General features: G+C 38.2%; 1 protein-coding gene across 1 annotated transcript in view; it reads right to left on the bottom strand.

The window, feature by feature from the left end:
• MDN1 (midasin AAA ATPase 1) overlaps window positions 1–24,668 on the bottom strand; it is a 119,218-nt gene that overhangs the window by 89,345 nt on the left and 5,205 nt on the right. The window contains exons 3-26 of the mRNA XM_070932851.1: window positions 23,468–23,692; window positions 21,888–21,995; window positions 21,586–21,778; window positions 20,538–20,753; window positions 19,838–19,969; window positions 17,904–18,007; window positions 16,551–16,665; window positions 16,147–16,334; window positions 15,662–15,743; window positions 14,920–15,015; window positions 14,403–14,515; window positions 13,435–13,583; window positions 13,286–13,346; window positions 11,981–12,192; window positions 11,092–11,195; window positions 10,491–10,635; window positions 9,282–9,378; window positions 6,879–6,992; window positions 6,449–6,596; window positions 6,194–6,301; window positions 5,196–5,347; window positions 4,739–4,917; window positions 2,211–2,419; window positions 736–882 (exon numbers count right to left, since the gene is read on the bottom strand). Of these exons, the coding sequence (XP_070788952.1) occupies window positions 736–882; window positions 2,211–2,419; window positions 4,739–4,917; window positions 5,196–5,347; window positions 6,194–6,301; window positions 6,449–6,596; window positions 6,879–6,992; window positions 9,282–9,378; window positions 10,491–10,635; window positions 11,092–11,195; window positions 11,981–12,192; window positions 13,286–13,346; window positions 13,435–13,583; window positions 14,403–14,515; window positions 14,920–15,015; window positions 15,662–15,743; window positions 16,147–16,334; window positions 16,551–16,665; window positions 17,904–18,007; window positions 19,838–19,969; window positions 20,538–20,753; window positions 21,586–21,778; window positions 21,888–21,995; window positions 23,468–23,692 (3,397 nt within the window). The remainder of the gene's footprint in view (window positions 1–735; window positions 883–2,210; window positions 2,420–4,738; window positions 4,918–5,195; window positions 5,348–6,193; window positions 6,302–6,448; window positions 6,597–6,878; window positions 6,993–9,281; window positions 9,379–10,490; window positions 10,636–11,091; window positions 11,196–11,980; window positions 12,193–13,285; window positions 13,347–13,434; window positions 13,584–14,402; window positions 14,516–14,919; window positions 15,016–15,661; window positions 15,744–16,146; window positions 16,335–16,550; window positions 16,666–17,903; window positions 18,008–19,837; window positions 19,970–20,537; window positions 20,754–21,585; window positions 21,779–21,887; window positions 21,996–23,467; window positions 23,693–24,668) is intronic.

Here is a 24,668-nt window from a genome sequence, read left to right as displayed (position 1 = left end):
CTATTCACTGGAATTCTCATTATGAGCAACAAGGAACTCCCAAGCAAGATGCAGATGGCCTGTATGAGATCTGTGAGAAACAGGTGCTCAAATGGGATTTTGGACCCTCTGCTAAAGGTTCTTTTTAATACGATATCCTAGAGCAAGGGTCCCCAACTCCCGGTCCGTGGATCAGCACCAGTCCAGGGCATGTCAGAAACTGGGCCGCACAAACAAGCAAACCCCCACCCGCGGGATGCAGGCAACAAGCAAAACCACACCCCCTCCGGTCCACGGAAAAAATCTCTCATGGAACTGGTCCCTGGTGCCCAAAAGGTTGGGGGGCCTCTGTCCTAGAGGCTTATATGGGAGAGTTACTGTATCTCCTACTACTCAGGAAAGGCAGAGATCATGTGATCTTGATAATAGCGCAAGCAGCTGTTTTCTTTGGTTTCATTCAGTGATTGAGCCCAAAATCAAATATAATTTGAGGGTGTCACTGAACAGGGAAAATGACAAGAAAATAAATCCCCCACAAACCTGGTCTAGCACAAGCTGAAGCATACCAAACAAATGTGAAATGGGATGGGCGGGGAGAAGAGTACATTCTCTTCTCTTCCCTATGTTAATTTATTTCTCATTTACATAACTGTCCATCAGACAACCAGATTCTCCTTGGAAAAGATATACTTGAAATTCAATTCAGGCTACTCTGTTTGCTTCCTTTTAAGAAAACAGCCCAATAATTAGCAATACCTGTAGTTCCAGCATGACTTTGATCAATTTGCTACAGTAAGAAGGGGGAAGCTGGCATCTTTTGTGCAAAATGTTTTCCAATTCAGTACTGGGTAACTCATCAAAATGCAGCTCCACAAATCTATTTCTGAAGGCTCTAGATAAAACCTATAAAAAGATTTTAATTGAAACAGTGCCCCTGGAACTCCTATCAGTAAAATAAAAATAAAAACTTTGTTCCTTATGTCTATCAACAATTGTTCAAAGAAGATCAGCAATTATTACTATTTTTTAAAAAAATTCAAATTCATAGTTAAATATCCATTCTATGGAAGTTAAGACAATGCACACCTTATATACGTGCTTCTTTTATGTTATAGCAAAAGAACAATGCATATGCAGAGATTAAAGAATGTGTATATATTCAGCAAACTGTTAATAAACGTGGAAAGGAGCTATCCAGAAATACAGACCTATGTTACAAATACATAATAGATCTGGCACTTCTCTCAGATCAGGATCATGCTCTTGTCCATCACGCTCAATGGAGAAAATCACTTTCAGTTTTTCTGTCTGTATTCTGTCTGTATCATACTGGTAGTGATTTCAGTGTTTAATTAGAGAAATGTATTTGCATACTTATGATTACAGGCTTCTCTAAGCAATCATGGAATACCCCAATATATAATTGGAATTAAAACCACATACGTCAGATTAAAAAAACAATAGGTATACTGTATTTCTTAGAATCTTGCATCTTAAGAAATCTCAGCCATGTGTTCTAACTTCACAGTAGCTTCCAAATGAAAATGTGTCATGATAAGGAACTCAATTCATGTAACTTTTACATTGGCATTCTTCAACCAGATATTGGAATAATTCTCATTGGCCAGTATATGTTAAAATGGTTATACAAATACCAGTAAAAATCTTTTCTCAGATACTTTTCAGCTATCCTCAACATTAAGCAATAAGCTGACTTTGTATAAATATACAAAAGGATGAAGGCTATTGCTGAGCACATTGTAAGCCGCCCTGAGTCTTCGGAGAAGGGCGGCATATAAATCAAATTAAAAAAAAAAAAGTCTGGTTTTACAAGCAGTAAAATAGAAATAGGATTGGCAGCAGTGCTTTTTATATGGTCTGTTCCTTTGTTAACATATTTCAATATACTGTATTATCACTCTCATTCCTCAGCAACCTGTGGTCACAAAAATACCCAGGCCTCATTTGGAAGGTATTTTAATATGTATATATTACATACGTACATGCATACATACATATATGTAAGTATGCATGCATGTGTGTGTGTGTGTGTGTGTATGTAAATGTATTTATGTGTGTGTATACATACACACAAATACATTTTCAGGGTATAAAATGCTAATTTGATCACAAAAGGGACAGCTATTGTCAAATGCTTGCTATTTATATGCAATATATCATAGTAAGGACAGAAACATGAAGAAATTATGATCTTAGGACAGCCAACAAACCTTCCTGCCTCCGTAGAGTCCCGGAGGATTCTGAGTTGCAAACAGCATGAATCGTGGATGAGCTTTGATGGTTTCTTGAGTCTCCGTAATGAACAGCTCTCTGTTGTCATCTAACAATCTGTTCAGTGCCTCTAAAACATCGGTAGGTGCCAAGTTCAGTTCATCTAAGATAATCCAGTATCCCTTTCGCATGGCATCAATGAGGACACCTTTAAAGTAATTACCAAACAGTATGTGTGTGTATTTTATTTACATTCTGCAGTGAGAAGCAGTGAAAAATCTTGTGGGGTGGGGGGAGAATATCAAAGAATCAGAGGGGGAAAGGACTTTAGAAGACATCAACTTCAACACCCTATCCAGTGCAGTATCCACTACAGCAGTGTTTCTTAACCTCAACACTTTATGATAGGTGAGCTTCAGCTACCAGAATTCCCCATTCAGCATGCTGGCTGAAAAATTCTGGAATCTGAAGTCCATCCATCTTAAAAATTGCTTAGATTGAGAAACACTGTGCTAGAGTATCCACTGGAACACTTTGCCTCCATAATACAAGATGGTTCTTTCAGTAGCCTTTAGAGTTTGAAGATTGTTTTTCTCCTTCCTGAAGACTGAATGGGTACAAGTGTTAAGGTAGATTGAATAATTAATACAGTACATTGTTGTCCTTTGTAGTTTTTTTTTAAATCTTATCACTAATCGGAGACCTGTTATCCACTCAGAGTCAGAAATGCCTACAGCAGCATATAAACCTGATATAAATCAGTCCATCAATCTTATGACAGATTGACTATTCACCCTGTTTCAAGCTCTCCAGTGCAAGAGAACTCATCACTTCATGTAGAGTTCGCTCTACTGGGAACAGCTTGTAATTAAGAAATTCTTCCTGATGTATAGTCTAAAACTATTTCCTTATAAATTTAATCTCCTGATTCTGGCCCTATTCTAGCCAAACTCTGGCCCTAGAGTTTGCTCTACTGGAAACAGCTTGTAATTAAGAAATTCTTCTTGATGTATATTTATTTTATTTTATTAAATTTCTATACCGCCCTTCTCCCGAAGGACTCAGGGCAGTGAACAGCCACAAAATAAAACACATAAATACAAACATTTAAAATAAATTAAAAACGAATTAAATAATTTGGCTGAAGTTAAAATACCCCATAATTTAAAACAAATTAAAATTTACATTTAAAAAGGGGAGAAGATTTAGGCCAGGCCAGCTTGATGAAATAAAAAAGTCTTTAAGCGCGCGACGGAAGGTGCGCAGATCCGGGATCCTCCGTATCTCCGGGGGGAGCTCGTTCCAGATCGTAGGTGCCCCCACAAAGAAGGCTCTTCCCCTAGGGGCCGCCAGTCGACATTGTTTGCTCGACGGCACCCGGAGGAGCCCCTCTCTATGGGAGCGTATAGTCTAAAACTATTTCCTTATAAATTTTAATCTCCTAATTCTGGCCCTGCCTTCTAGGATCACAGAGAGTAAGTTCATTTCCTCTTGCAGTTACTTTGCATACAAATCCAAATATCAGTTACTCTGTATAAACAGAACAATCCACTTCAACAATCCTTTAGTGTTACCTAAACCACTCCACAGACTCGTGAGAGTAATTTTAACTGAACTCAATTGATTTTCTAATAATGACAAGAAAGAAAGGAAAAAGCTGTAACCGCATAGGCCTAAAAGTAGCATCCCCTGAATTTATAGTGGCTTATTTTTAAGTAGAAATGGACTTATACCCTTTTGAACTCACCCATCATATTATTGCCTCTCTCTGGATTCTAACTTCTGCTGCCTGCTGAAAAACATCACACTGCTACTGGCTACCTTTAATTGCTGCAAGAGTACAACCAAGGAGAAATGAGCAAGAAGCTGTTGCAGTGACACAGCTCAGATCTGCAGAAGCTCACTGGAAGCAACTTACTATTAGTTGGATGTGCAACACCCAAATAATCAGCGTAAATCACTGATTTGATTTAATGAATTAACAACTATAAACAAAGGTTATCCCAATTACTAAACTAGATTGATGTGTCAAGTTTATTTTGAAAGAAATAGTTGCACATGCCGATTTGTAAGCACTCAGTCTGATATATTGATCACACACTTGAAGATTCATTTCAAAGGGCTAATTTTACTGAATCACTTTTGAACTGAATATCTGAAATGCGTATCTGCAAAATCCTTCATGTTCCCATTTTCCTTCCAGTCTAACAGCCAATTTGCAAGCCTATCTGCCAGCAGAATGCATTTGTTTTCAGGAACAGGCCACTTCTCATAGAACAGGACGGAACAGTTCTCACTAAACGTGAGCTACCATCCATGCTCTAAAAGTAATGCTAAAGCAAAAACAACTTCCATAATATCCATAATATTCCATATTCCATAATATTATTTATATTTCTGTAGAGGGATATAAATAATAATAGTACAAATAATAAGAGTTTTGCAATATTTGAGATAACATTCAATATAACCCTTGCTGAAAAAGAAAAGAATGGCCAAGAAATTTGCATAGCAGCCATAGTCCTACCTTCCTTAAAAATCAGCTTTCCAGATGTATCTGATGTATAACAGCCTATATACTCCTGAATGTCAGTATGCTCATGATTATTAATCCGAACACAGTGGTTTCCACTTGCAGCAGCCAACCATCGGATTAAGCTGGTTTTACCAACAGAAGTATCTCCCTGAATCAGAACAGGGTATGTCCTTGAAGAATTAGCAGAGCATAAAGTTAGAGATAAGATTTTACAGTGGTCAAGAACTTTATAGAAAAATTTCTCCCTGTTTAATTGTTTTCAGTCTTACTACGTATGTTGCTTAAAGTAGCTTTCAAACAATGATTTAATGTTATTGCAACCAGCAAGATCTAAGCTGATATCGAGAAACATGTTGCATTAAAGAAAAGGCAGTGCTACTTTTATGTATCAAATTAAATGAAAACTATTTCCACAGAACAGAAAAAGGAAGAATTAAATCCAACGTACCCAGCTGATACAACTCGGACAATATCTTTGAGGTTAAGTTTGACTGAAGGTGTGAGAATGTAAGTCTCATCAATAATAGGTTCGTTATCGCCAGCTGAAATCCAGTATCCTTCTACTTTTATCATTTGGCCTCCTTTAGGCTCTGGCAAGGACTAAAATGGTGTCATAAAAATATAACTATATAACTATATATTTAGTTATATATAACTAAAATATAAGCTATCGACAGAGGCTCTTAAAACATCATAGTGTTGCATTTCCCCCTTATGAGAACTATGTAACTTTTATTCTAGCCACCTAGATATATCAATAATAAACTCAATTCACATCTATTCTTCATGGGCCTATGTAACGGAAAGGAAAGATTACAAGAAAATCCAAGTAAATAAAATAAAATAAGATGTAATCAGTATGATTTAAGCTCCACTGTTTAAAGATTAAAGCTCCACTGTTAAGGCTATGAACAAAGCATAAAACCCATTGCATTCTTATCTCAGAACAAAATGGCTCCCTTTGGAATTAAAAGAGATATTCAAAAACTCTTACAGCATCATGGTTCATCCCAGCAGTATAAAAGTTTTTGGGGTACTAGTCTCTTATGAATGCTATCTACACTCTAGCTAGAGGAGCAAATGTTATCCACATCCTAATTTTTATTTGCTATGAATACATACATTTAAAAATAATCTCTTTGGACAATTTTCCATAGTTTGGATGGAGCATAATACCAAGTATGGACTGAATCTTGCCTACATTTGTGGCTGAAGGTTGAAAAGTAAGAGTATACTGAGCTTGTTTCACTTTCTGTAATAGAACACTTGAAAAATATAAACAAAATGCCTCATTTTATCTTCAGCTGCGACAAAACACTGAAACAATGCTGCTTTATTCTGAAAACTCAAAATGGGCTTTCAGAGCTCAGTGCATTTACTATGAAATGAAGGTATTCTTCATTTCAACAGCAAAATATTAATTCTAATTATTGGAGGAATACTTGCCTGCTTTAGACTTTTTGTGTTTCCAAACAAAATATGCTGACATATGAGGTGCTGAACAACTGGGTAAGAGTTTCGGTCAAGCTGAGTAAGAAAACCCAAGCAAAAGCCCTATAAGAAGCAAAAAATTAAAATGCATTATTAGTCGATGTTGGAGAGGGATGCTCATACAATTGTAAGTGTTAAAGTGAAAAAATATTGAATATTTTCCCATTACAGTTCCCAACTTTCAGGATCAAAGAAAGCAAGAATAATCACCTCATAAAGCGAACGCTGGATATTGATGCATGGATTGGATGATGCGAACTTCAAAGCTCTACACAAGGTGCGAAGGCTATAATGAGGCTTACGGCCTGTCCCATCCACCAGTTTTGATTCACACTCTTTTCTCACTGTCAGATAGAAGCTACAAATGAAAAGAAAGGAATAAATAACTTGGTTTCTCTGGGCTTGACATCAACATCTTCATTAAATTTGAAGTTGCCAAATGTTTTAGACTCACAGAAACAACATAAAGGACAAAAAAGCATCCAGGATAAAATAATATAACCCTTAACCACCATCCCAAAACCTTAATACAAGAGTCCTGAACAAAAACAGAGCCAAAAATTACAATACAAGGTTTCTGAATTGTTATAATTGCTGAAATAGGTACAAAAAGTAAACAGATATACAGCATTTGACTTACGTGATGATCCCATGAACTGTGTTTTTGCTCACATTTAGCCCTTTCAGATAATCCATTATAAGAATATATAAATCTTCTTCATTCTGTAATTCTTCTATGTAGATTTCAGTAAACCTGTAAGGTGACAATACATTTAAAAGTTCAAGGTACCGTCATGCCAAGTCATACTAATCTAAAACTGAAGACTAAACACCAATCTCCCAATAACAGTATAAAAGTGTTGCATGGTAATACAAGTTCTAACTTATCACAGAAGAAGACAGCAATAGCAACAGCATTTAAGACTTGTATACTGCTCCATACTGCTTTACAGCACTCTCTAAGTGGTTTTCAAATGTCAGGATATTGCCCCCAACAAACTACATCCTCATTTTACCAACCTCAGAAGGATGGAAGGCTGAGTCAACCTTGGACCCGTCAGGATCGAACTCCAGACTATGGGCAGAGTTAGCTTGCAATACTGCATTCTAACCACTGCACCACCAGGGCTCCTAAACACAGCATGAGCATTCAGGTAAGGCCCATTCCTGGATCGCATAATTTGCTTGTATATTATTTCAGATTCAATGGCAGTGTACAACATGACTTTCATCAGTAACAATCCTTTTCATCAGAAACAATTCTTTGCAAAATACAGAAATAACCAAAACCACTGTAACACAGCTCCATATATACATACTAATAGTATTTAAATTACAATGGCAATTGAGACCGAAATTTCTACTGCTTAGTGATGGCAATCCCTGAAGTCCTGGATTGCCATTGTTAGTTGAATCCCACAGCTGTTAGGTGAGGCGAGTTCCTGCTAGCTTCCAAAACCAAATCAGTGCAGAAACTGGCAGAAAATTACAAGCCCCAGGCAGGTTACAAGCAGGCCGCCATGTAGGAAAGTGGCTGCTGCTGGGTGAAGAAGGGTGTGAGGAGATTCCAATGGTGCAAGGGAAACGTGACAAGGATTTGGGGAGAATGAGTGTAGGTTTGAGGCAGGCATGGCTAGGGTCAAAGAGTGTGTGCCAGGGTGATGCAATGAAGACTGGAGAGACTGCACCAGTGTGTGGAGATGTGCAAGACAGGGCATGGCAAGAGAGGAAGAATTATTGGCATTCCCAGATTACAGCTATCAAGGAAGTCAAGCCAACATTTGAAAAGCCCTGAATATCACAATACGTTTTTATAAAATGACAGCATTCACTTATATGTGTATTTGTTTTTAATGGAGAAAAAGATCCCAAACTATCTTCAATCAAATGTCAAAAGTTGGATAAAAACAATTCACCTCAATTATATTGTTCAGGAAGTCGTATGGGCAGTTTTGACTGCTGCAAAAAGTCAAAGCGTTTGACTTTCTGCTGCAATAAAATTTAAATTTAATGTTTTTACAGCTAAAAGTCGTTTTAAAATACAGAAGTGGAATGGTATCATTTGGGAGGGAAGGATTCGGATTTGTTTTTTTTTCAATTTTGGCAGAATTTTTTATTGAAAATTTTTACTGCAAGATTTGTGTTGAGTTTACGAGGCTTTAAAATATTACTTCTCTTTTTCATTGAACAATGACAGGAAATCACACATTTTTTGCTATTGAAAATGGGTGTTGTACTTTTGGGGGGGGGGAGACTTACAGGGACCACAGAAAAAAAGCTGAGGACCCATGCAGCCCCACAAGTAATCCAGTCCAACTGAGGTTACATATAGAACACAATGCACTCGAATTTCATTAGTGAAGCTCGCTAAGCAACATGCAGCTCTTTTGCTGCTAAATAATTTTTAATTCTGCAGACGGTTCCATAACCTTAAATTTAATTCTACTGTCAAGTGCAGCCTGCTAAGTACTCAGTGGGGAAATCAAAGTGTAAGTATAGAATGTAATGCTTAACAAGCACTTGGCAGGCCACCATTAATGACATAATTCTCAGTGTTCTCCTACTTGTCATGCTAAATCAGAAAGTATGGCCTATGATGGATCAAATAAGCATAAAATTCACTCATATATAACCATTCATCTGCTATGCAGCTTACTAGTAATGCTGACTTATCAGAAGATACCCAATAGTGTTTTTTCCTTTATATTTCCCAAGGGAGCACTATACAATTCTAGCCTTGCTCTGAATGTGATGACTCAAAACAAACCGAACTACAATTCCCAAAGTTTGTACAGTAGCATCATCTATGCATTCCAGAGATACACTGGTAAGGCTTTTTGCCTGTATGTTAGCTAACAGGATGGTCCAGTTGTAGTATGATACAATAGAGATATATTTCAGATATTCAAAAATGTTTGTATTTTGCTTCATGAACCAAGGTGGATTTCAGAACAATGTATAAAAAGAAAACAGTAACAGTTCCTACTAACATCAGCTTCGGAATAATCATTTAATTTTGTACAACTGGTTATTCTGTTTTTACCTGTTTCGTATTCCTGGAGGTAGATTTCTTTTTCCAACATCAGTAGCTGGATTCATACAGGCAAATAAATGAAAATTGGGATCACGTACCAATGGCTCTAAAAAGAAAAAACAGAGACATCCAATTTCAGTTCCAATTTTCCTCAGGAAAACAAAGCAAAACATATTAACAAGCAAGCCTTGGGCAGGTGTTTTGTACTTAAAAGTTGGTAATTTTAAGTTGGTAGGTAAAAGCGAGTAGTTTTGTTGCTTTATCCATACATTACTCAAGTTGATGTTTCTGTAATATCTATCAACAGTCTATAAAAACAATACCAGCCTCCTGATCTCATGAACTACATTTCCAAAGAACTGTGGCCAAACATTCACATTTCAAGTTAACTATTTAGTCAGTTTCATTTCCAATTTATAAATGAAAAAGTAGTAATGTCAACTCCAAGCTGAATCTGAAACATACAGAAAAATAGAATTTTCCAAGAAACAAGTTTCCACAAGTGAGGCTGAAAGTGGACAGTGAAGATTGGAGCCAAGTTATATTCTTAGACAACTTCTGAGAGAAAAATAAATTTATCCTAAAATTCAGAATTCAGTATCAATTCAAACTATAATTATGAGAGAAAAAAGGAACCACTCTTCCAGTTAAGTGTTCTATAAACCTGTCTGAAAAAATTAAGAATATCTCCCCTAGGACAACTATTGGCAGGTTGATGGCATTACATTTTAATGCCTTCTTTCAACTTTCTGCTGAAAATGAGAACACTACAGAGTTTATTTGGATAAATCATGGGGAAATGGGTATCTAGTCCAGCATTCTCAAGCCACAGTAGCCAAGTAGATATGAAAAGGAAGTACATAATCAAGGACTAAATAATCCAACTTGTTGTCCTTATCCCTACCAGCATTAAAATATTGACTTCTGTACTGGATGGAACAATGTACGGTTGTCATATTAACTACAGGTAGTTTTCCTCCCCTTTAGAGATAGTCATCACCAATGGGATTCCACAAGTGGTTTCCTCACAAAGTTTTTATCCAAACCTACAGACTTGGTATCTCAAATTGTAAACTGCAACACAAAAATCCCGACACAATCTCATCCATATTCGAGGTTAAAATATTATTACCCCTGGCCCTTAAAACAATTATAAACAAAGCTGTTACCAAACATCAAAATGTAATGCTATAAAACAAACAAACAAGCAAAAAATACCTGTGTCTCCTCTGTCTAGTAAAACTAATGAACCAGTCAACCCTTCAAGTAAGCCACTTAAACATTCTAACGTCTCCGCTGTAGCTAAATTAATCTCATCCAGTAGAATCCATTCTCCTTTCTTCACTGCTTGTGCTAGGGTGCCCTGAAAACAAAACAGAAAAACAAGTTAGCATAGCTCACTTAAGCAGGCAAAATGAAGGAAGGAAAGCAAAGAGAAATCTCTCTCCCCCTCTCTGTATCTCTCTGTCTCTCCCTCTCTTTATCTCTGCCTCTCTCCCCCTCCCTGTATCACTGTCTCTCTCTCTCTCTCTCTCTCCCTCTATCTCTCCCTCCATCTCTCTATGTCTCTCTCCCCCCTCCCGCTCTTTCTGTATCTCTCTCCCCCCTGTATCTCTCTCCCCCGCTCTCCCCTTCTCTGTATCTATGTCTCTCCCCCTCTTTATCTTTCCCCCCTCTGTATCTCTGTTTCTTTCCCTCTCTCTCTGTATCTCTCGCTCTCTTTCATGTGAGTAAGATTTCAAAAGGTGCATCCATATCCAGAATAAAATATCCTGCAGCCATTATTTTTAAAACATGGTAACATTAATAAAAATATTACCTCTACAAATGCAAAGACCAGTGCATTTTCTGTCATCTTCATCTGCTGCTGAGCATGATCCAACCGGATACCAAATTCTTCCCATTTTTCCTTCAGGGGCAAGCCTACAATGACAGATTTCTTCATTAAAACCAAGAGTACAATACAAATACTTATAAACCACCACTGTAATTTAGTATAGTTCAAGACATATCTGAATTTAACCTTATAGAAGGAAGTTTTACAAATAAGGCACTGAATGGAAATATGGAACACATCAAACAATAGTTAAAACATTTTATTGGCATAAAGCTATTTATAAATTTGTCTTATGTTGTAAAATCCACTAGCAGGATATTAGATAACTGCATCAAATATGTTAATAAGATGTGAGTCTTGTTACATTATTTTATTGCAGCACTTACCTAAGACACTGGTAAAAAAGCAAAATCCTGCAATAATTTGTGTATCTTTCCAACTTACTTTTCTGATCTTCCTTAAGAAAAAAAGGATGGTCATAACATATTGCTTTGTATCTACCCAGCTGATTTGATTCTGCAGGGTTAGCACACTTCAGGATCCTTCTCTGTAACAGCACACACCTTCTTGAAAGAGCTCCCCACAACCCGCACCCCGATATCCAGCAACATCCTCTGATGTTTGAAAGAGTTATGAAGACCTGGCTTTTCACCTAGGATTTTGATGAAGGAGAGAGAAAGGGACCTCTTGCTTCATTCCTTCTCTCTGTTGTGCCTTCCACCTTTTAAAACTTTTTCCCCACCAAGATTAAAAAAAAAATTTATCAAATTGTTCCAGCAATATAGGTAGGGCTAATTTTTCCCACTGAGTCTAAAAAGGAAATATGTTCAAAGACATGTCTGGAATACCCCATAACTCACAGATGTCTTACCGGATGCATTTTCTTTAGCTTCCTTATTAATAGCAGATTTGTAAACATGCTGCATCAGTTTGAGAAGGTTATGCCAATTCTTCTGTCGATAACATGTTTGGATATGTCCTAAAAAAGTCTGGTTTTGCTTTCTTGAAAACGTCTGTGCAAAAAGCTCCTCAAAAGACTCTCTCAAGGGCAGCCATATCAGCTTGTTATCCACTGGCTTATATCTGTAAAGAATTCAAAACAAAACAGCCTCATGAAATTGATGGCATAAGTCACTGTCTGGTTTGGTTCCTCAACCCAACAAGACAGACACAGACTTCACAGGATAATTAGAACTGCAGAAAAAACAATTACTACCAATCTGCCTTCCATTGAGGACCTGTATACTGCACGAGTCAAAAAATGGGTTGTGAAAATACTTACAGACTCCTCACATCCTGGACATAAACCATTTCAACTCCTACCCTCAAAATGACGCTATAGACCACTGCACACCAGAACAACTAGACACAAGAACAGTTTTTCCCCAAACACCATCACTCTGCTAAACAAATAATTCCCTCAACACTGTCAAATTAGTCTGCATTACTATTAATCTTATCATTCCTATCACCCATCTTCTCCCACTTATGACTGTAACCTTGTTGCTGGTATCCTTAAGATTTATATTGACTGTTTCCCTATGACTATCATTAAGTGTTGTACCTTATGATTCTTTTCTTTTATGTACTCCAAGAGTGTATGCACCAAGACAAATTCCTTGTGTGTCCAATCACACTTGGCCAATAAAGAATTCTATTCTATTCTATTCTATTCTATTCTATTCTATTCTATTCTATTCTATTCTATTCTATTCTATTCTATTCTATTCTATTCTATTCGTGATAGTGCCTAAATTTGATCGGTCAATCAATAAAAAATAAGATAAGCAAAGGTGAGCTACAATGTGGAACAAGTAAGTTTCGTCCAAGTTTTCCCTCTATAAGAAACGTGCTTGCATTTTTCCGGTACTTTTGCCTCCCACATCAGCCCTTTGGGTGGAACATCCCTTTCCCTCTCTTTTCTAAACTGTCAATTAAACAGCAAACAATATTATGCTGGAAGTTTTAAGTGCTTTAAATGCAAAGCTACATCTACCCACCAAACATGATTTCTTTCTTCCAGCTCTTGTTGGGAGGGCCTAATTTCCTATTGATTTGAAGCTTTCAAAATATATTGTATTCCAAAAAATAAAACGTGTATTTCTATATTGCCAATACTGTTTGTCTAGAAAGGAGATTATTAAGGGTATTTTTTTTAATTGACTTATCCACTCACCCCCCTAGAAGATCTGCAGTATCACTTTGCTGGTTCATGTTGATAACTTTCAAACGGTGCCCTTAGAACAAAAAGGTACAGAATATTAATTGGTTCCTGAGTAACCACTTCTACAGTATCTTGGCTACGGTTTCAGTACTGTACTTTACCTGTAATTTGGGCCAAGTATTGAACAGCAGAAGTTTTTCCTGTTCCCGTTTCACCCACAAGTAATACAGACTCTCCTTTGTCCACACACACTGCAAGCTGCTCAATCAACACTGAAGATGGGCGTGTGGGTGCAAAGCTTTGCTTTTTCCTGCCGAGATGAAAAGGCAGAATATTACACCTTTGCACCATCAAGTTTATCAATTCCCTAAACGTACTTCTCTCTCACATCATAGAAACAAACACCCGATAATAAAAAAACACAAAAGCTGCCATGGTATTTTGCAATTATAAGCACTCTGCCCTATACTACAAATACACAGGAAGAAAAAAAAAGAGGATCGCTATGTTATACGTTACTATGTTATAAAGTTATCACTAATTTCTCTTTCTTGTATTTCTTTATTAGAAAGGAAGGATGAGTAACTTCTGGGACAGGTCCCAGAGTCATGCTCCCCCCCTCCCTTGTGATGTAATGCTGTCAGCAAAAGGGATAGGATTACGCCTGTAGGATTATTGGCTTCTTTTGAACTCTTCCCTGGAAACTTCAAGAGAAATTGAATAAAGAGAAAAGCCTGTTCTTGCCTATGAGGAGGGGGTTCAAGAGGAAAGTAGCTCTAATGGAAAAGATCAAAAGCTCTGCTTTGAAAGTACATGGCTTCCCTTATCTGGGTTCAGAAGATACGCAAAAGCTGGCGTGGTTAGTACCTGGATGAGAGATCCTTCTCACGTAAGCTAAATTGGAAAGTTTCAAAAAAAAAAAAAAAAATCCCAGCAAATATGACAGCAAATCACTTTGTTATGGCGTGCCAAGAAAGCAACATGGATGTGTCTGTCAGATCACTAGGAGTGAAACTTGACTTCAGACCCATGCAGGAGTTTTAAAAACAGGGAAGCTAAAAGCTACACAATTAATGCAACGTGCAAGCTGACTCAGAGTTTAGAAGAATGTCTCCAAAACTATCAATACCGTTGCGTAAGTAGGGTGTGTAACTGCTTCGTAATGAGCTGAGTTCTTCCCACAGAGACTTCTTGTTCTCCTATTACAATTTCTGGTTTATGAAGTTGACAGTAGTATTCCACCTATGGAAAAGGAACGTTCAGATCTACCTTTATTTATTGCACACCAATTCATGTACAGTACTCTCGTGAGTAGTGAGCTTGTTTCAGCACACCAAAGTGACTTTGCTGCTCGGGAAGCAGCTAACTAATGCATTTTTCAATTTTCCCAAAGCTTCAGGTTATCAACCGCTTTTCCAATTAGCTGCAAGGTGGATTCACATAATGGGTTGAGCCATCCTGAGTTCAATTGATTTGAGCTTAAAAGTGATGTATGAATCGAGTTGTCTTTGTATATATTATGATTTAGCATGGAAGAGCCCGTTTGAAGACACTTCCTTCAAAGTTCACAACTAGCTGCGGCCAATTTTGAGTCATTTCCCATTGAGAGAAGCACTTATACAGAAAAAGGCAATTTGTAAACGTACCTTATGCTTGGAAATGTTCAGTTTGCTTCCAATGATTTCGGCCATTTTTAGTCGATTGGATTGTTTTGAGAGCATAGCTGTGAAACAGTCTAATGCCTGTCAATGGAAAAAGTTAAGAATCTATAGTTAAGAATCTATCATCTCCAAATAAACCAATTGTAGTCAAAGAGCAGTTAACTTTCTAGCAATGAATCACTCGTACATTCTTGTGATGGAAAGAAATGGTCTTATTCATTTATTTCCATTCTTCTTTTATAAAAACTGGAACATCTCAGTCATACACTTGAAAGAGGCCATTTAAACCCAACATCCAATCTGTACTATACTGTATGGCAGTGGTGAAATCCAAATTTTTTTACTACCAGTTCTGTGGGCGTGGCAGGGGAAAGCTACTGCAAAATCCCCATTCCCTCCCCACTCCTGGGGGAAGGATATTGCAAAATCTCCATTCCCACCCCACTCTGGGGCCAGCCACAGGTGGTATTGGCAGTTCTCTGAACTACTCAAAATTTCCGCTACCGGTTCTCTAGAACCTGTCAGAACCTGCTGTATTTCACCTCTGCTGTATGGTATCACCTACATGCTGTTAGTGACAGATCTAATTGAACTAAAATCTATTAGATACTAAAGGTCTTAATCCTCCATCCATTAACTAAAAAATAACTTGAATTTATATGTTATAGAAAGTAGATTTTTTTTTAAAAAAAAAAAACCATCCTAAGACAAGAAGTTTAGTTCAGACCTCACGAAAAATGTTCAGTGCAGTAGAGGAAGCAGAACTGTTAAAGTTGAATGCGATTCTGTTGCACCAATTGAGTAAATCCCTGAAAAAAAGAAAAGATGCTGTGAATGTAGTTTCAAAGTAATGGTCTCCTTATCTGCCAACAACTATAGCTTCTTTCTCACTCCATTAGCATCTACTTGGTGCTGGTTTTCAAAAAGCACCCACTCACCACATTTTCATTCAATTAATGCCTTCTCAGAGGGAACTTTAATTAAAGCATGCACGCATATGATCTCTAAAACTCTAGATCGGTGTTTCTTAACCTTGGGAACTTTAAGACATGTGGATTTCAACTCCCAGAATTCCCCAGCTAGCCATACCGGCTGGGGAATTCTGGGAGTTGAAGTAACGGTCCCGAGGTTGAACAACACTACTCTAGTTAACTGTTGTCTGAGGATAATTTACCTCCTCCATTTCATCAGCTTAATTACACATTTTAATACCTTAGCGATAACTCTCTGCCCTCCAAACATGGCTTTTTATTTACAGTCAAGCATGATGCATCTTCCATTATGTTCTCATTGTCCACAACTTGGTTTTCAGATAAATGTTTATCACCAGTAAGTTCAATGTAGATATCCAACAGACAATCTGTTACAGTGGCAAGTTTAGGATAACTTCTCTGAAGAATCTAAAGGAAGAATATAAGATGTTTTTAATACCGTGACAGTTACATTATGGTTTCATCCTGAACATGGCATACATTTATAATCATATTCTACAAGTTTTAGTAGGAATTAACATAATGGAATACTTTTTTTTCCTGCAATTAAATTGCAAATTTGAAATGAAATCCTGAAATAATTTTTCTGTCAGTTCGTGGGGCTCATTCCCTCTCCTCACTTACCTCTTTCAGTTCAGCCTTAGGCAAGTTGTTAAGCATAATTTTTGTCCAGTACTTGTCCAAAAGAGCAGCATGGCTGTTTTGCTGCCTATACCAACCACCGCCGTAACTGAAAACTCTACATTAATAAAACCACAAATTAGTGCTTAGATTCTTTACAGCATCACATTCCAGATGTGGAGAATTTACAGCCTGACGTTACTTACCATATTTGTGGGAGTATAAGACGCACCCCCCCCCCAAAAGAGGCTGAAAATTTGGGTGCGTGTTATACTCTGAATGTAGCTTTTTAGAAGCTTTTTTCCAGCCCTAACGAGGCGCTAGTGAGTGAAGCAATCTCCATGCTTTGCTTTGACTCCCAGCTGTTCTTTAGAAGCTTTTTTTTCAGCCCTAAGGAGGCTTTGCCTGCTTTTCTCATTGCTGCTTCCTCTCAGCTGTGGCTTAGAAGCTGTTTTTTATCCCCAAGCAAGGGATTAAAAAACCAGCAAACTAATGTGCTGAAGCTGACCAGACTAAGGACGCAGATGAATACCTGGTAGGCAGATTCCCCGCCCCCTATTTTCCTCCCCCAAAACTAAGCTACATCTTATACTCCGAAAAATATGGTAAGTATAAGTCATGGACTACTTTTCCATTGGTCATGTTCAACAGGCTGCTGGGAGTTACAATTTAGCAACATCTGAAGCGACAAAGGCGTCCCTGACAAAAATATTATATGGTGTTGTAACCATCTGTCATTAGTACTATATTCATACCTTTAGTTGAACAGATCAGGGGAAGGTAACTCCTATTTGTCCAAGTATAATTGTATAATATAATTGCATTATCTTGGATGCAATCTATTCGCCGTAAGACCTCCAAAAGTCTTTCTGCTCAGTCATCTCAAATTGCAAGATGGGCAACAAATAAATTTAATAATAAATTTAATAATAAGATTTCTTAACTGCAACACCAAAACTAAAGAAATTAAAATCTCAAATGACAAAATGTTAGAATGCCCCATTACTAATTTCTAGGTATTCATTTGCTCAATATATTGATTCTCTAAATAATGTCATCTGAGATTAATATTAATCAGATATTAATAAAAGGATATGATGATCTGGTAAGAATATGGTTGGATTCTTACAACACTACGAACCACTACTGTACTAATTCAGCTACTACTCCTGAGTTTTTATATATACTTTTATAATATTTTTATAAACAGCATCTTAGATTCAAGGATTATGTTTTAAGGTATACTTAGATATACACAGAATTATAAGTATGCCTCTCCGAACCACCTCCCCCACTGATCTATAAAACCATTTTAAAGACATTATCAAACCCTCCCTGGCAGGCTATACTTCCTACCTTCTGGTAGCAAAAAGATGGAATCCAGGGGCTACTTTTATACAGTCATTTCGTCCAGGAATCAATAACTCTCCATTTTCCAAAAGAGGAATCAATACAGAGATCTAAGGAAGAGAAGAGAAAAAAACCCCTAAAAACAGAACAAAATCATACTGGGCAATACCTAAATGATCAGGTTCATTTCTCAGGCCTGGAAGCCATCTTTTGCATCGGGCCTTCAGACCTGCCACATTTAGTGCTGTGGGAAACTGGGAGGCGGGGATTTTATGGAGCTGGGGAGATATATAGCCATAATAACATTCCTTTCTCTGGGAGTCAAGGACATATATAGATAGATAGATAATTTATTTCTATACCGCCCCTCTTCCGAAGGACTCGGGGCGGTACACAGCCAAGTAAAAAACACAATACAAATCCCAATTAAATTTAAAAATTATTAAAATTATTACATTTATGCCCAAAATTCGTTAAAAACCCAAAAATTTAAAACTCCGAATTTAAAACTCCTTTACAAAGATAGCCCTGCCTGTCGGAAGAGCAGGGACTTGAGGGCACAGCGAAAAACTCGGAGGTCAGAGATTGTGCGTATTTCCGGGGGCAGTTCGTTCCAAAGGGCAGGAACTCCCACAGAGAAGGCTCTCCCCCTGGGTGTCGCCAGCTGACATAGTTTGGCCGATGGCACCCTGAGGAGTCCCTCTCTGTGGGAGCGAACTGGTCGGTGGGAGGCTATCGGTGGCAGAAGGCGGTCTCGTAAGTACCCAGGTCCTGAACCATGGAGCGCTTTAAATGTGGTAACCAACACCTTGAATCGCACCCGGAAGACCACTGGGAGCCAGTGCAGCTCGCACAGGAGAGGTGTTACATGACGCAACGGGATGCACCCCTAATCACCAGCGCGGCTGCATTCTGGACCAGTTGGAGCCTCCGAGTGCTCTTCAAGGGGAGCCCCATGTAGAGAGCATTACAGTAGTCCAGCTGAGAGGTAACAAGGGCGTGAGTGACCGTGCATCCTGCCCTGCACCTGGAAGGGTGTGACTGGGAGGCATGTCCAGTTGAGACGGTGCATTGCTTGGGACATATGATGGATATGTGGGTGCTGGGCAGGGGTGCTTTCCTTTGGGTGGGGAAAACCTGGAAGCTTTCAGATTCGGGTTTTCCCAGATGTGCCAATATGACATCTCTAATAAAATGGAACTTTGAGGATAACGAGCCTCAGTCTTCTTTTGTTGGGATTGTTACTTGGAACCCTGACATAATTCATGTTACAGGGTTTTCTTCTCTTTTCCCAAAGAAGTTCCTAAAAAATCAGATCCCCCAGAATCCAACCTCAGTACATCCCAGCCTTGAGGAAGCCTGATTCCACCCATCTGCTCACTAGTTCAAGCAGCTATATTGATCCTAGTTTGCTGCAAACACACTGGACTGTCCGTTGTGCCATGTGAGTCATCAGGTAGGATAATAACAGCACGTGGTGTCCATGTTTTCCCCATCCTGAAACATATGCAACTAATTCCCTAAGTTAACACATTTTTTAGAAGGACACTTCCCAGATAGGCAGTAACAAACGCTTTAACTTATTATAGATATAGTAACTTCCATGGCACTGGATAAAAGAGCAAGCGTGAGACATTCTATTTACATACTTAGGAGTGATGGGGAATGGGGATGAAGGGGAAGATATTCCACCCTAACTTGACCACCATAGTTCTATGACACATTCAGCACTCAGTTGCAAGCAAGATCTGCAACCCATCTTCCAAAGTAAAAAGCACAGGGGGCCTTCTGTCTGAAAGAGCTAATTAAAAATAAATAATCTAGAGTACTATCTGGGGAAATGAATCGCTAGTTTCCATGAAATAAAACCTTAAGAGAAAGTAAGCATGATTCTCATTCCAAGCATTCACAAAGCGCTTCTACAAAGCACAAAAACATACCACATCAAGGGCAGCATAATCAATATCTTCTAAAAGGATCCAGTGCCCTCTGCTAACTGCTTGAGTCAAGGTCCCTGGTTGCCACACAAACTGTCCTGGTATATCTGTGCAACGATACATGCCCAGCAAAGTCTATATATATATATATTAAAAAAAAAACAGAAAAAAAAGTTTGCATCATTCATTTTCTTTTAAAACTGTGCCAGCTTCTGAATTACAACAAATTTCTGATCTTTTTTCTTGTGAAGATAGTAAAGACATCACATGTAAACAATCTGTTAAAAAGTATTTAAAAAAAAAAAAGCAGCAATCACAGCAAACCAAAGGATCACCAAAATGAAATGCACCGAAAGACTTCAATAATTAAAAGCCCTATTATGGATTGTGCCAGTTCCTGACGTAAGTATCCAAAATGCATATGCATGATGATGTCAGAAACATGTCATTTGTCCTCTCTTGTTCTCCAGGATGACCATGCTTTCCAAGATGTGAAATTTATTTATATTTTGATACTTCATTTCTCTCAAATGAATGCACAGCCATCCAGAAGTTCAGCAGTACATTTACTCACTACAGATCAAGATGGCTTCTACGACAAAAAAAATCAGCCAAGAAAGCATATGATCCAGTTGGCTTTTAAAACTCTTTTTAAACATCTAAATATTAAGGTGATACTTTCCTAAAATAGGTTTCCGTTTACCTTACTGTCTGTTTGATCTCCAAGCTGGACTTTCAGAATATGAGGCGGCTTTGTTCTTCCTGTAAGCGCTGCCAAGAACTCTACCAGAGATGTTTTGCCACATCCTACTGGCCCTTCAAGGAGCACTGCCTTTTGTGAAGACACAGCCATGGCCAGATTCTGGAGATGCGCACAGACAGAATTCACCAACACAAAATGGTTCGAGATGTTTTCCTGCTATAATAGAGAAGACAATGTTTTCAGCTAATATTAGATTTAAGAGGAACAAAACAAAGTAACACAGAACCTGTAATAATTAAGAAATTAGCAATAATTTCTTAAGTATCTTAGGAATGAACCAAACGAAACATAAAATTGGAACCTGTTGACGCAGAGAATTCCAAATCAAGTTGCCTGTACATGGAAAAGAACACTTCTGTTTTGTCATATGAAGCTTCTCCTGAATCTGCTATTTGCTTTTCTCAAGTATCATTCTCTATAAAGGAACCTTCAGGAGAAGGAGTAGCCAGATTTCTCCTCCCTAACGTTTTCCCCTCCCCTCTGAAAGGCTCAGAAACAGAGGTAAAATCCAGCTGGTTCTATCTGCTCAGGTGAACCAGTAGCGGCGACTGTGGGAGGCTCCGCCCACCCACGCGGACTTCATGACGCCACTTTTTTTGCAACATTTTAAGCCTCTGCTCATACACAGAAGGCTTTGCGCATGTGCAGACAACGGCATGCGCACCGGTAGGGAAGGTAAGTAAATTTCACCCTGCTCAGAAAGTCTCTGGGAGGGGAAAACGCTGTCTCAGAATGCTAACCTTCTCCCTGCCCAGGCCCTCTCCCTGGCAGTCCACATAATAATTTCAATTGGAAGAGCTGGGATTACAGTCATTGAGCAAAGTGGCCATTTGGCAACTTGCTTAATGATGACTTTGCACAATGACCGAGATGCCAGGCCCAACTGTGATCCTGAGTGGACGATTACCTGTAGATTGTAAATAACTAAAAAAAACACAAGTCTTTAAATACTCTCATGCAAGTCATAATACATAACAGTTTTACTTACATTTTCTATAGGCTCAAATTGTTGTCTAGGTAAGACAACTCCACACACTGCCACCACCTTTGCACAAAGGTCAGCAGCAACCAGCTCTCCCTGAGTGTACCGTAGCTTCTCCCCTTTGTTCCAGAAGTTTTGGTCTGGATTGGCCAGAACTAAGGCCTGCTCAATGTTCTGCACACGAGACTCTTCCACCAGCCTATCAAAATTGCAATTATGTTTACTACAGCAGACTGATCTACTAAATGAATATTTTAGAAAATATACACCAAGAGAGCAAATAGAAAAAGAGAAGAGTGAAAACTTACTTAAGCCTAAAATGTATTAACTCTTCTGGATTAAAAGTTTTCTTCAGGAAAGATAATCGATGCTCATCATTCATGCATGTAACCAAAGCAAGACAGCTGGCAGTATACCTATGTAGGAACAATTGTTCAGGTAACATTTTAATGTGATTTCTAAATGTATTTTCTTTTAGAGAGATGAAAAATGGTTATCCTATTCCAGGGCTGTCAAACCTGCAGCCCGGATATGTCATGCGCTGGCCACGCCCACGCCCAGTTTAACAAAGCGGGGAAAATTTGTGATACATGTGACAATGCCGTGACGACGCAAGTTTGACACCCGTCCTACTCCATACAACCATTTAGTTTAATAGTTTCTCTAATCTATATCACTAGTTTCATGAAATCAGTTATAAGTTGTCCATAAAAATGGGCCATACTAGTCTTATTACCATCATTTTTAAATGCTAACATTTACCAGAAGAGAAAAATGGAAAAAGAATATTGATGACATACCCTGTTTCCCCCAAAATAAGACATCCCCTGATAATAAGCCCAATTGGGCTTTTGAGCACGTGGCAATAAGGCCAAGCGCTTATTTCAGGGTTCAAAAAAATGTAAGACAGGGTCTTATTTTCGGGGAAACACGGTAAAACTAATGTAATGAGAAGAACAAACCAAGGAAGCAAGCTTTATATTTTAGAGTGAGACTAATGAAGGATTCTGGACTTCAACTGTGGAAATCTACAGTATTATGGTAATGAGGTTTCTAAGAAACCTGATTGCTTCATCAGTTTAAAATCTAATATCTTAAGGAAGGATGAACTTTATAGGAAAAGAAACAAATACTATAAAAACATCAAATTAGTTTGCCTGGCCATTATTCATCATTACTTTGACATTGATCTGGTTTTCTAGAAATATCACTTATTAAATTCAGGGTAATCAAAAGATAAATGTTTAACATTAGATCCACTTTCTAATAGAAGTAAAGGGAAAACATTACCCACTACTAAAAATTCTTTTAAGCAAAAACTCATCTACCTTGGAGATTTTATAAGTCTGATAAGATTTCTATCAGAGCATTTTCATGGGGGTCTAACAAAAATATTGTCTGACAGTCCATTTTGCTTATATTTAGGCTACATAAAGTTACCCTGAATAGTTTTACTGAATGTTCCTCTACCTGTCGATTTTAGAAGCTCTTATATCTGTGACGGCGAACCTATGGCACGCATGCCAAAGGTGGCACATAGTGCCCTCTCTGTGGGCATGCAAGCCGTTGCCCCAGTTCAGCTCCGCCACAGAGCTCCGCGCCTCCCACCAGCCCCAGGTGCATGTGCATGGGGCGCACGCATGTGAGGGGGCAGGGTGCATGCATGGGGGGGCACGCACGCAGTGCATTTTGGGGGTTCAGGTGCATGCACACGCACACGCTTTGGACACTCGGTCCGGAAAAGGTTAGCCATCACTGTCTTATATGATCAGGTAATCTTGTCTGCTTTAAAATCTAACTCATGAATTATGTAATAAAGGTAAAAATGACTGTAAGGCCTTCCCTATTCATTAAATGAGCCACATAAACATAAGAAAATTAAAGTTACCATCGAACCAAAGTATCATGACTCCTTAGTAAAGGGACACAAACACTCCAGTCCCATAACTCTCTGAATACAGACTGATCTTTTTGGAGAAATTTGTAGGCTGCCTCCATGAGATCCCTCAACTTCATTCTGCGCCGTCCATATCGGACCACATTTGTGTCCAAACTTTCCAGGAAAAGTCGGTGAAACACAGGTGAAGTGTCCTTAAAGTATTTCAAAGCAAATCTGCACAAAACAATAGTACCAAGAATATACAACCATGGCAAAAACAGTGCACAAATTTCAACTTATTCAGTACTCAATAAAGCTTTTGCTAGAACACATATATCATCCTAATATCTGATAAACTTGGAAAATAATTTTAAGTAAACATTGATAATGGCCGCTTCAGCAGAGTTTATCTTAAACAGAAGAAACAAGTACCATTAATTGCTAAAATCTTGCTTGTTCAGAAATTAAAGTGATTAATTCAGAAATTAAAGAAATTAAAGTTCAGAAAGAGCCTTGGTAGTACAATGGTTTAAAGCACCGTTATTAACACAGCTGCCTGCAATTACTGCAGGTTCGAATCTTACCAGGCTCAAGGTTGACTCAGTCTTCCATCTTTCTAAGGTAGGTTAAATGAGGACCCAGTTTGTGGGGGCAATAAGCTGACTTTGTATAAATATACAAAGGTATGAAGGCTATTGCTTAACGCATTATAAGCCGCCCTGAGTCTCCTGAGAAGGGCGGCATATAAATCAAATTAAAAAAAAAAAAGTCAACTTACATATTCTAGAAGAAAAATGATATTGAAATGTATATATGGAATCAAAACAAGATCTGAGTACTATCTAGAGAGAACACCATTGATTTCCAATTTTTACAAGGACAGAATAGAGTTGAACATTAATATTATTATTATTATTATTATTATTATTATTATTATTATTATTATTAATCATTATTATATGCCGTCCTATCTCCAGCCGGACTCAGGGCAGCTCACAACAGTTAACTGTTACAATCTGTAACACTTCAGATTGAGATTGAGATTGAGATTGAGATTCGCTTGAGATGATTGGCCCCTCCCATAAGGCTTAAAAGACCAGCAACAGCTCTTGGCCTCTTTGCCAGAAAACAACCATTGAGAGATTTGCTTCGTGGTTGGATGTATTTCTTTCTTGTCAGTGTCTTCTGTTCCTGAACTGTTGCCAAGAAA

Source organism: Pituophis catenifer, unplaced genomic scaffold (genome assembly GCF_029215685.1).
Source record: "Pituophis catenifer annectens isolate HBS135680 unplaced genomic scaffold, rPitCat1.0.hap2 SCAF_1, whole genome shotgun sequence".
Lineage (NCBI taxonomy): Eukaryota > Metazoa > Chordata > Lepidosauria > Squamata > Colubridae > Pituophis > Pituophis catenifer.
The sequence above is the reverse complement of the archived record's forward strand: the minus strand, read 5'-3'. Positions and strand labels throughout refer to the sequence as shown.